This window comes from Dama dama, chromosome 26 (genome assembly GCF_033118175.1).
Source record: "Dama dama isolate Ldn47 chromosome 26, ASM3311817v1, whole genome shotgun sequence".
NCBI lineage: Eukaryota > Metazoa > Chordata > Mammalia > Artiodactyla > Cervidae > Dama > Dama dama.
In genome coordinates, this window is record NC_083706.1 from 27,331,888 (window position 1) to 27,343,964 (window position 12,077).

General features: G+C 45.9%; 1 protein-coding gene across 3 annotated transcripts; it reads right to left on the reverse strand.

Annotated features, from left to right (window-relative positions):
- Positions 1-1,064: 1,064 nt before the first annotated feature.
- On the reverse strand, positions 1,065-9,271 carry SGK1 (serum/glucocorticoid regulated kinase 1). 3 transcript variants are annotated; one of them, XM_061130586.1, is made up of 12 exons: positions 9,090-9,271; positions 6,240-6,315; positions 5,724-5,799; positions 5,207-5,311; positions 5,020-5,103; positions 4,787-4,918; positions 4,425-4,537; positions 3,961-4,084; positions 3,426-3,521; positions 2,809-2,964; positions 2,617-2,706; positions 1,065-2,232 (listed from the first exon to the last, which is right to left on the reverse strand). In XM_061130586.1, exons 1-12 carry the CDS (start codon positions 9,121-9,123, stop codon positions 2,065-2,067), a joined length of 1,254 nt encoding a protein of 417 aa, XP_060986569.1. In that variant the 5' UTR covers positions 9,124-9,271; the 3' UTR covers positions 1,065-2,064. The 3 variants fall into 3 exon arrangements, with proteins under 3 accessions (XP_060986569.1, XP_060986567.1, XP_060986568.1); XM_061130584.1 differs by lacking the exon at positions 9,090-9,271 and adding an exon at positions 7,357-7,520; XM_061130585.1 differs by lacking the exon at positions 9,090-9,271 and adding an exon at positions 6,460-6,617.
- Positions 9,272-12,077: the final 2,806 nt, after the last annotated feature.

Consider the following 12,077-nt stretch of genomic DNA (forward strand, 5'->3'; position numbering starts at 1 on the left):
TGTGCAAGCTGAGAGGTCAAGATAAAGGGTGTGCAGGAGGCTTAGAGCAGCAGCAAGACCAACTACTGGAGGATCCCGTGTATGTGAGGAATTTGTGGAAGGCCTAGAAAAGAGAAAAAGTCCAAACAACTTGATGCAAGATGATGATCTCCTACAATGCTCTTTTCCCTTCTCCCACAGGAACTATTCCAGTGGCCCAAATACAGGTGGGCCCACACAGTGCCGGGTGCATACCAGCTTCAGAGGCTTCTGATCCAAGTCAGGGATGTGTCCCTTTAGGCTCCTTCTCAGAGCTGACACTGGACTCAGTTCAGCTCTGGTTACTCTCAGGAACCAGGAGTCCTGCCGGCTCAGCATTTTGGGAACATAGCCACTTATCCTCATCCTCTTTAGTGGCATTCTCCTAGACTTGCAGACTATTATCCAGATTTACATTTCAACAAACTGCTTTATTGATCAAGTCAGCCTTTCCCATCAGGCTCTGTAAGGGCAGAGGTGTGTCTTGCTTTATCTCCAGTACTTAGAATAGAGCCTGGCCCAGTGAAGGCACTCAAGTACTTGTTAAAGAATTACCTGTTACTTCAGACAAGTCAAAGGTCAGGACAAGCAGCCAACTTCACAGGGCAGGCAATAAACATAGGGAACATTATTTCATGACTGTCCTTGAGGCAGTTAAATGAACACGAATTTGTTTGGATGGATTTTTGGAAAATGACTCACATCATAAAATGTTGGTAAAGTCCCCAGATAGAAATTGGCTTTAGGGAATTCCCTGGTGGTCCAGTAGTTAGGACTCAAGAGCTTCCACTGCCAGGGGCATGGGTTTGACCCCTAGTTGGGGAACTAAGATCCTGCAAACCACACAGTGTGGCCTGAAAAAAAAATAAATAAATAAGACTTTAAGACTGCCCTATTTTCTTCTGAAGTCAGAAGCTGATGCTTCTGGAGGAAGCAAGCCACTGTTAATCACAGCAGCATTTCCCTGGTTTTCTATTTTAAGTGGATCTACTATTGTTCCCTTAACTGAAATATACAAAATAACACACATGATACATTTCTGTAAATATTTTTCAAGGTTTTATTGCAAACCAAAGTTGGTTTATCACACACAAAAAGGTGTGTGGTAGGGAGAGAAGAATTGTACATATTATAACCATGTTAATTACAGTACATTAAAATGGTGGTTTACATTACAAATAAGCCTGTAAGTTTAAATATACTAGTGTTATAACCCAATGTACAGACTTTCTTTATACAATACATACAATTATCAGGAATGCAAAAAAAAAAACACAACATAAATAATGCCCATTTTATAGGTGACATTTTAAACAATGAAAACACCAGGCTCTGACTGACAACTGGGGCATTGGTCCATAAAAACCCTTTCTAAAAATAGAAATATTTGTAGCAGCAATGCTTTCTTTAAGCATCTGGATACAAGTCATTGCAAGACCATTTTCAATAAATTTTAGTTATTAAGTATATCTTACAAAAAAAAAAAACAGTCTACACATAAATTTATCTTCCAAATATGGAAGAAACAAACAATGTCCCACGTTGTAGTGTTCTGCAAGTGTCACATTGATGCTTATAACTGAGTCCTTCTGTGAGCAAGCATACCACACTCATACGGCGGATCACACAGGAGTCCACAAGGAGAAACAGAGAACGAAAACACTCGGCAACAGAAAAAGCTTTGGAGCTAACACGATCTCATCAGAAAAGGCACATTTCATAAGATTCGTTATCGTGGCCCAGACAGACCTCCAGAAGCTCCTTCTCAGAACAGCCAGTGAGACCACTGCATCTGTCTCGGGCGGCCCTCTACTGCTCATTTCAGAGATAGCACCACAATGGAAGGAAGAATAAAGAGGAGACTCTCACAAGCTCACTGAGGAGGATGTGCTCTTCGAAAAGCTTCCAGCAAACAGTGTGCAATAAGACTGCCAAGATGTGCAAGCTTCCAGGGATGTGCAAATTCTCTTTTAAGATGTCCTGTCAGCTGGCAGCTCTGCCAAAAGGTTAACTAAGAAAATCCTTTGCAGCCAACCCTAAGACCGTTCAGAGGAAAGAGTCCGTGGGAGGTGCATAGGAAAAGCCCAGAAAGGCCTCAGCCGCTTCCTTGACGCTGGCCGTGAGGAGGAGGCTGTCCGGGGACCGGCCGATGGAGTTGGGGACCGGCTCCTCGGTGAACTCAGGATCAAAATGCCGCAGGTCGCTGGGTCCGCTCTGTTGCAGGAAGAGGAAAACAAAACAAAACAAAACATGCTCCATGTCAAGAATTCACAGTGCAGATAAGGCAGGGAGATTCTCGTGCAAGCTTTAGGCACTACACAGAGACCATCACAACCCATTTCAAGCACAAAACCCACAGGCCACGTAAAGTGTAAGCAACGAAGGTCATGTTTTCTTTCTGTCTTTCGCTACTTTAATTTATAAATGTGCTGAAAAATTATATGAGCTTCATTGAGATAGAAGTTCTACTTCTTCTGTGGGTAAAATAATGATTGATGAGTAAAATATCTGCCAATTGATTCCTTGGGGGGCTCCCCACCCCCACCAATGCCATCAACTCTGACTCTGGGTTTCTATCCATGCCTGAGAGCTACTCACCACATTTGGGTTGAAAGGGGGAGTAATCTTCTTATTAATGAGATCTTCCCAGTTAATTAGGGAGAAGAAGACATGATTCTTAATCTCCATCTGTTGAGAAGGAAACATGAACTTAGATGCCTGAAATTTAAGAAGGGCAGTAAGGTCTAGTGCTCTACCCAGACAGCCCAGGAGGACAGGAAAATGACTCACAAAGTCATCCTTGGCACCCAGCCTCTTTGTCCTGTCCTTCTGCAGGAGCCCTTCTAGGACGTGTCTTGCAGAGTTTGTAATATTTGGCTTCAACTGGAGGGGCTTGTTCAGAATGTTGTCGTACATCTCAGCTGTGTTTCGGCTATAAAAGGGAGGCTGAAAGAAGGGGGAGGATCACTTACTAGTCAACTGGAAGTCCTGGAGAGCACTCATTACCAATAAAGACTCAGACCGGAATGCATGAAGCTGGATTTGACAAAATCTATCACTTGAGAGGTTTTCTTTGCCCTGGATTTTTCAGTGGCTATATTTTGCCTCTCTGATGGGGGGCGGGGTAGATGCTAATAAGCCATGCTTTTCACTCTCAAATATGTGAAGTGTGGTCAAACCTAGTCAAGTGTGAACTTACAAAAGAAAAACCCACTAGGTAAGGGTTTATCCTAAGACACCTATAATTTAGCCAATACACCCCGTCACATCAGCATCTGTTAAGCTTACTGATAAAGGGCAAGACATGAGGATCAAGTCTGCAAAGGGGTTTGTGTGCCCAGATGAGTATGGAGGGAGAAATGTATCCACCCAGGGCAATATTCTCTGATTCTCAATGGGCTACTCACCAGGCCATACAGCATCTCGTATAAGACGGCCCCCAGGCACCACCAGTCCACCGTTCTATCATAGGGCTGCTTATGAAGCACCTCAGGCGCCAGATACTGAAAGACCAGGAAAAGAGAGCTTAGTGCCCCCGAATCCAGGCACCGCCAAGACCAGGGGTGCGTCTTCAAAGGGCCGAGACACACTGGGTCTACTTGGAGGATATATTTCTCTAGACTACTTCCTGATAAAAGTGATGCCTTTGAGGCTGACTGTCCACTTATATGTCCTGATATTTAGAAAGCTAGTGGGTACCCCTCAGCTATCTTGAGAATTTAGAAACCTTCTATGATCATGGATCTTATCAACAGCTCATTTTTATTAAAGCAACATGAGGCTTTGGAATTTCTCGTGCCTCCAAGAGTAAATGCATTTTACTTGCACTGAACTGGACTAGAACACTTCTAAGAATACTCTTTCAGTAGTTAAAGGCACTAGTGCAATGATCTCTTCCTGGAGGAGTGGGAAGACCAGGCACCAAATCAAGAGTGTGCCTACCTCGGGCGTGCCGCAGAAGGTGGAAGTCGTGCCATTGTGTTCAATGTTCTCCTTGCAGAGTCCAAAGTCAGTAAGGACAATGTGTCCTTGTGAATCTAGCAAAATATTCTCTGGTTTTAAGTCTCTGTTTGAAAAAAAAAAAAAAGTAATCACATAAATTAATTTCACAGCATGAGTAATTCTCTGTAAAGATCATTGCTAGGGCTGTTAGAAGCACTTTATATTCACTGTAGTTGTGTTAGTAAATCTAAAAGGGAGTCCTTGTTCTGTTAATCTATCCTGAATTAGGCACAATCCGTATTGGCTAGTTGCCTAGTGGAAGGAGTCAAGACCAGTCACATGCTGGAGATCTGGTTTTAGGTGAACAAGTTATGCCTAAACACAAATTATTTTAAGGTGCTGTCAAAGCCTGGGCTATGGTCTCCTTTATACCAGAAGGGCACCTTAAGAGCTCTTCAACTCACCTATAAACGATGTTCAGAGAGTGCAGGTAACCCAAGGCACTGGCTATTTCAGCAGCATAGAATCGAGCCCGAGGTTCCAGGAAGCATCGCTCCCTCTGGAGATGGTAGAACAACTGCAGAAGACAGAACAGTGTTAGCCCCGGTTGCCAAGCCAGAGGACAATGCATTGAACCAGGCTTGACATATACATAACTAAAGAAGACAATGGCAGGAAGCAGCCCTAAATAGTCCATTAACTATCTGAATGCCGGCAGGTTAAGGGAAATGCTAATGCTGTTAACTTTCCTCCTAACTATCTTTTACAAACTTGTCTGAAGTGGGCCACGCACAGACACCCATCGGTTCCCACCCCCTCCGCTCACCTCTCCACCGTTAATGTAGTCCAGGACGAAGTACAGTTTGTCGGCCGTCTGGAAGGAGAAGTGAAGGCCCACCAGAAAAGGGTGTTTCACGTTCTTCAGGAGAACATTCCGCTCCGACATAATATGCTTTTCCTAGAAAAAGGACAATGAAGATTCGGTGGCAAATTTCAACTTGGCACCAAGATCCCAGTGTAATGTTTAGTGACCGTCTTATCTCCAAGCCCAGCTCATACCTCCTTCTTTTTCAGGATTGCCTTCTTTTGTAAAACTTTAACTGCATAGAATACTTCTTCTGCTTTGTGTCTTGCCAGGAGAACCTGAAATTTAAATTAGAAATCATTTTCCTGTTCACATCCAGGGAAAATGTAGAATTAGCATATGAAAGACTATAAACAACAAGAGCTTCAGACATGAAATTACCTTTCCAAAACTGCCTTTTCCAATTACTTTCAAGAAGTGAAAGTCAGACGGTTTAGCATGAGGATTGGATGATGGGCCCAGGTTGATTTGCTGAGACGGACTTGGCTGGAAAATAAAAGATTTTCCTTTAATCTTTTCCTTGCTTCAAAGGAAGATTGTGATAGTAAAGTACAGGCAATGTAAGAGATGGGATATCTGCAAATGACTAGGCAGGTCCCCAGACATCTATAAACACATTTCAAAATACCTTTTGTCCATACATGTGCATATTGCAAAACAGACTATGGAAATTGTACACAATCATGCTGTTCTTAAGCAGATAACACTTTTATGAAATACGCCTTTCAAAATGCTTCACTGATTCATACTTAAGTGCTTATGTCAGTTGTCTGCTATGAACTAACAAGGCATTCCTGCCTTGATACTAACTAAAATGCTATTTAAATTCATCCACGTAGGGATACTGACTCATTTTTAAGATCCCTCCATTGATGTTTCACGAATAGAGAACACTTACTGGAGGAGAAGGGTTGGCATTCATAAGCTCAGGCTCCTGAGGTGGGGAGATTTTCAAAATGGACTGAACTTCAGGACTGCAAAGAGGAAAGGAACAATTCAGAACATACAAACTCGCCACAAGGGGGCAGACAACACCAACAGTGAATTTCTGGCTCAACTTCTCCGGAGGATTCAGTGTTTAAAAACCCGAATCAATTACTGTTAAAGAAACTAATAGCTAAAATAATAAACCCACTAAAACACAGAAATGGGGGTTGTTCTTCAAGGAGAGAGGAGGTGAATGGGGAAAACATGAAAATTTTATCTTGCATCTCTAGTGCAAGCCAAATCAGCAAATTAATTTTAATGTTTTAAATGTCTTCGATAATTAGAATTTAAAGAGAAAAGGGATCCCCACCCGCGGGAAGTCTTTGGCTTCCTGATCAATATATTAATGGGAAGTGTATCTTTACTGCTGGTAAATGGAAACTTCACTACTTATTTATATTTCCCCCAATTCCCCCCCGAAACTTACTGTTTGCATGCATAGGAGTTATTGGCAATCTTCTGAATAAAGTCATTCAGGCCCATCCTTCTCTGTTTCATGAAAGCTGTGAATTAGAGAGGAGAAACGTTTAGACAAAGGCTTTGTAAATCCAACGCCACACACACTAATCTGATCCTGGGCATTCAAAAACTTCCACTTCGCGTAACCTAGAAATAACCTAGAAGTTCAGTCGTATCCCTACACTCACCGATGAGAATTGCTACCATGCCTCTCATTCTGGAGTAAGTAAGGGTGTCTCTAGCAGCCTCGGTTTTCACCGTCATCGCCAGAGAGAGCACGGGGACTCCTTACAAAAGGGAGACCGGCTCAGCCAACGCTGCGCTCAGGCCCGGTCTCCAGCCTTATAAGCGTTGTGCCGCCGCGGGGGCGGGACCCACGCGACAAAGAGTCAGCGGCGCAGTCCGGCCCCGCCCTCGGCCCCGCCCCCAGACTCTGCGCGGCGTGACTGGCGGCAAAGGGGCCGGCGGCGGGCCGTTCCGCCCCAGAAGAGAGGTCCAGCCGGGAGCAGGGGTTGGGGGGCTCGGGGACCGCCCCGGGAGGGCCCGGCCCGGGACTGTCATCCGCCTCCCTCTGCTCCCGGGCCGGAGACTGGGAAAACCGCAGGCGGAGGGGGTGGGAGGGAGGGAGCAGCCGGGGTAATTTTCCACCTTTCTCATTTATTCCGCCTTGCGAGGAAATCAGAGTCGCGGCAGATCAGGAAATCAGAGCGGTTTCTGCCCGGTGCGCGGCGATCGGGGTGGCTCTGCGCCCGCTCTGGTTTCTCAAACCCTAAGTTCGGATACACCCCCTGCCCCGGCGCCGACTCTGATCCTCTCCCGTAATTCGCAAGGCAGTCTCCCGAGCCCTCGCCGGGCGTGCAGCGCACCATCAATAGTTATCTCAGGCGCAGAGCGGCAGCGCCGGGGGAGGGCGGCCCCGCACGCTCTTATCTTCGGGGTCAGCGTGGTCCCCTGGCTCCCGCCGCCCTCCTTCCCCGGTCCCATCCCCAGTGCAGCCCCAGATACCCAGCCCCTCTTTCCCGATCCGAGCAACTAGTGGAGGAGTGCGCAAGGCAAGTCCCCCGCGTGGCGGCAGCCGCGCTTACCCAGTCCGGTCAGCAGGAAGGACTCGCTCCTTTTCTGCGCCTCGGCCCTCTTTTTGTGGCGGGGCCGGAGCAGGGACTCGAGCCGGGCCCTGGTCAGCGCGCCCTGCATCTCCCCCATGGGCAGCGGCGGCCGGGCGCGCAGCGGGCTGGGGCGACAGGAGAACACTGACGTTTCCTTGAAGGAGCCGCCGTGACTCAGGCCGGGCAAGATTTCCTGCCCCGCGTCCCAAAACAAACAAATGGCCCTTGTGCACCGCCGAGCCGCTTCCGAAAACGCCTTTTTTGTGCTTTTGGCCCAAGCCAAGCAAGGCTGAAAAATCCCAGAACTTGGAAGAGGAGGAAGGAAGGAAAGAAAGAGGGAAGGGGGAGGGAGAGAGGTCAGGAATGTGGGGGGGAGGGGGCGGAAATAAAATTCGTCTCTGCACTAGGGGGGAAAAAAATCTGCATTTCACTTTTTTTTTTTCCTAATGTAATATTTGGGAACATTCTGTCCTTTCCGCATGTAATTTTTCCCCTTGCATTTTTAATCCCCGCCATGGCAAGAACACGTGAGGAGGTGGCAACTTAGGGGACCGACCTGCCGTGACCCCGGATTGGTGCGGAGCCGGCACCGCGGGGTTCTCCCGCTCCCCGAACTCCGCTAGGTCGCACCCCATGGTCTTAGGTTGTACGCGTCTTCCCTAGCCCTCCTCCGATTTAATTCAAGGCAGACCCTGGAGTTTTACCACCTTGCTCTTTCTCTCGAGTCCCTGGTAACTGTGACTCCCGAAAGATTAGTCGGGCGCCTCCTCCGCTCCAGAAAGCAACGGAGGGAGGGGAGCGCTGCAGAACCGCCGTGCGGTGCCTTCCAGTAACCCCGCCGCTCCGAGATGCCTGGGAGCTGCAGCTTGACCGCCGGTGCGAGGACTCGCGCCAGCGCCGGCAGGAAAGCCAGGAGCAGGGCGACTGGGCCAGGAGCAGGAGGGGGCTGCAAGCTACTAAGTTCGCAGGGTCGGGCGCCTGTCTGCGGCGGCTGCCCTGCCATGACCCCTTACTTGCCAACGGCCTTGCCATTTTAAAAGCTGCCTACTGGATCTGACACACTCCGAAAATACCAGCTGTCACACCAAGAATAGCCTGTGAAGGGGTGTTTCTTTAGTCTTGGGCAGGAATTTGTTTTGCAGGCACAACCACCTCGTTTGCCTGAATGTGATCTGTAGCCTCAACTGCTTCTTGGTTAAGTTACAACAGACCCAAACTGGCAGAAGAGAACAACACATCCTGGAGACTGGCCGGGAGATTTTGCTCAGCACCCACTCTTTATTTTTTTTAAGCACCCACTCTTTAAAAAGCACTTACCTACTGCCTGAAAGGGACACTTCCAACCCAAAGCAAGGTTTTTAGAAAACTCCAAATCACAGAAACTGGCCCATTTCTGCTTCCTCTTTCATGGATTCATCATATAACATGACTCTATGATTGCCCATGCCCCCATATCCCATGCTCCACCTCAACAAGTCTAGCCTGGGGCCTGCTCCCACGAAGTTCCTTCCCCTTTTGAGAAAGTCAAAATTTTGAAGAATGCCCAGAAACACCAAACTGCACCAAAGTTTCTGCCAGTTTGTTTTTTAAACATTAAGAAACCTCCAGAGACTTACTTCCTGTGCCCACCCCATGCCAAGTAACCCCAAATCCTCTGCAACATCTTTGTTCTACCCATTCCATCCAAATGATAGTAATAAAAGCAGACAAACCTTTCAAAGGGGATTTTATAGCTTCCTCTTTCATTCCTCAGGTTGCCTAGGATATGAAGATTGGGGATTCCTTTCTGGAGACTGGAGGTAGAGCTTAGTTATGGCTAGAGTAGCCTCCCTGCTATATGCCTGATAAGACTGGAAGCTGGGATGACAAGGGAGCATGACTCGGAGGCGACTGTCCCAGCTTCGCTATGAACCCACTTTATATAAAGGCAATTTCCATACAGGAAGGGAACAAGCTGCAAAGTTCATCACTGGGCCACTTTATTCCCTTCATTGCAACATCACCCAGAAAATTATAGTCATCAGTGTCCTGGGTTTATTACACCCCCAGCAAGACACACAAGAAATGTAACCTGACTGATTATCATCACGAATCAGCGCAGAAAAAATTCAAAACACATGCACAGGGTTCATTTTCTCTCAGAGACGCTCTTTCCCGCATTCCAGGAGGAACGAGGAATTTAAGTCAGAGGCCTCTAAGTGGAATAGAGAAGAGACACAACCATATGATTTGTGGTTGGAACCGAAAGGCATCCTCTGATGTGCTCACCCCTCCCCCTCCCCTAATGTACAGCCTTTGGAGACAGACGGTCTGCTAAACTTATCATTTAACGGGGAGAATCAAGTTGTTGAGACTGGCTTTTCTTCCAACCGGATACCTGATGGGTGGAGCAGGCGCCCCCTGTTCTGTCCCAGCAAACCTAGTAAGACTTCCGAACAGGAAAGTGACACACGGCGGCGGGTGGACGGGGTAGGGGGGAGGTAGCCGGGGAAACTGTGTGACGCGCGCCTAACTCTGCACGGGCTTTAGGTTGTCCTGTGGCCACTGTTCCGACGCTGCATCTGTTCTTCCTTCCCGTCGCCAGCCTCCTTCTTTGGTTCAGATAGTGCTCCCACCGGGAGGAATCCGGCCCCTAGCCTCCCACTCCGTGGAGGTGCAGTGGCCGCAGTTGCGTCACCAGAATCTGTCCGTAAACACAGTCTAGAGGGCGCTCGCGTTCTCCCGGAGAAGAACTCCCGAAGGCGCATTTCCCCCACTTCTCTCCTGGGGCTTAATCAGTTCCTCTACAACACCTCACGCAAAGAAAAATATATAGAAGGCTTGATATGAGATACGCTAATCACCTTCCCACTCCCCCAAGCCAATCGTCTCCTTTATTCCTCATACTGGGGAAACTGCAATCAAAACTCCCTAATGGGAATTATTCACTGAAACAAAACATTTCTCAATATATGTGTATCTTAATACGAAAATTATTTTAGCTTTTCTTCTTAGTGATTAAGTAAAAATTTTTCCTGATTGATGAACTACAAATACTGTGGCCTGAGAGCTTTACTGAGATATGATTCTTTCCGTTTAATTTAAAGGCCCAGAAAACAGATTCTTGGTATTTCTCAACATATTAGAGAAAGTATTTTGAAACATAAAAAGACTTAGCTTTTTTTTTTAACTGTTAAAGTGTTTTAATGTCAATATAAAATAAAATCAGGGTTTCACTAGCAAATTTCAGAACATGGACATTGATTTCTAAAATGATTTATCTTCTTTTCAGAAGTCTAAATATGAAAACATATAAATCTTAGGGGTTTAAAAAGATATGGTATTTTCCCCCATTTTAATACAACTGCAATTTACAAACATGCAACATAATTGAGCTCCCCTCTTGAGTTACTTCTTTAATAATGTATTGTGTGTGTTAGTCTTCAATCCTTCATTCCTAGATACAATATCTTCCATTGACAATACAGCAATATAATTATTTCATATTCTCAAAGTGTCATAAATTCTAGAACAATCCTGTGCACAGTTTAGGTTCCCATATTTATTGGTTTATTGGTTAATGCATAGAAAATCTTTTCCTTGGAACATCACCAAAGAAAGGACATCCAGAAAACATAATTATTACTCCAGAGAGCGACAAAACGGATTAGTTTTTGTTGAAGGTTGTCACCCAGTGCATGTCTTTTTTACTGTATTCATCAATTAGAAAATGATGATGACAAATGAGCCTGTTCAAGATAGCTATTACTAGCAATAATAGTAATAGTAATAATGGTTGGATGGCATCACTGACTCAATGGACATGGGTTTGGCAGACTCCAGAAGTTGGTGATGGACACGGAAGCCTAGCGTGCTTCAGTTCATGGGGTCACAAAGAGTCGGACACGACTGACTGACTGAACTGAACTGAATTACTAGCAATGGCGGTTAAATCAATGTCTATGTATAGAACACAGGTTCTATAGTGATTATTACCTTCCCTATTTGTAAACACCAAAATTGACATGCATAAAGGAGTTAGGAATGTGATACAGCAGATAACTAAGAGAACACATTATCTAGAATAGTAGTGTTGAGTTATTAAAACCCACAAAACTACAGGCTTTATTTATGCAGGGCTGATTTTTCCCCCTTAGACAGTGGTTTTGAATAAGCAAGACTATACGCTGTAAGATCCTCGGAATAGAGTTCTGTTAAATAATGGACATGTAGCTGTCTAGTCTGCAGACCTTACTTTGTTTCCTCTAAGAGCATTTGTTATTAAGGATTAAGCAAGTTCTTTTACTTCTGAGTTGGACAGATGATAGGCAGAATTGTGAAGTAACAATGCTTGCTTTGAAGACCAGATTTATCTCCTTCCAGTAGCCTTACTTTGTCCCTGAAGTAGACTTCTGTGCCTCTCCCACCTCCTGCCCATGGCAGCAGCATACCCTATGGTCCCCCAGACTCTGAAATATTGCCTCCTATCTCCTTCCTGTCAATGCCAACTGCTGCAAAGCCCTGCTCTCAGCTAATCATCACAGGAGATGTTGAACTGATCCATCCTTCATCTCTTCCTTCCTTCCTTCCTCCCCCACTGCCTCCTTCCTTTCCATTTATTCATTCCTGCAAGCATTTAGCAAGCATGTATCAAGTAAGTAAAAACACTGGTTTGGCCAAAAAGTTCCTTTGGGTTTTTCCTTACCAGCTTATAGAAAAAT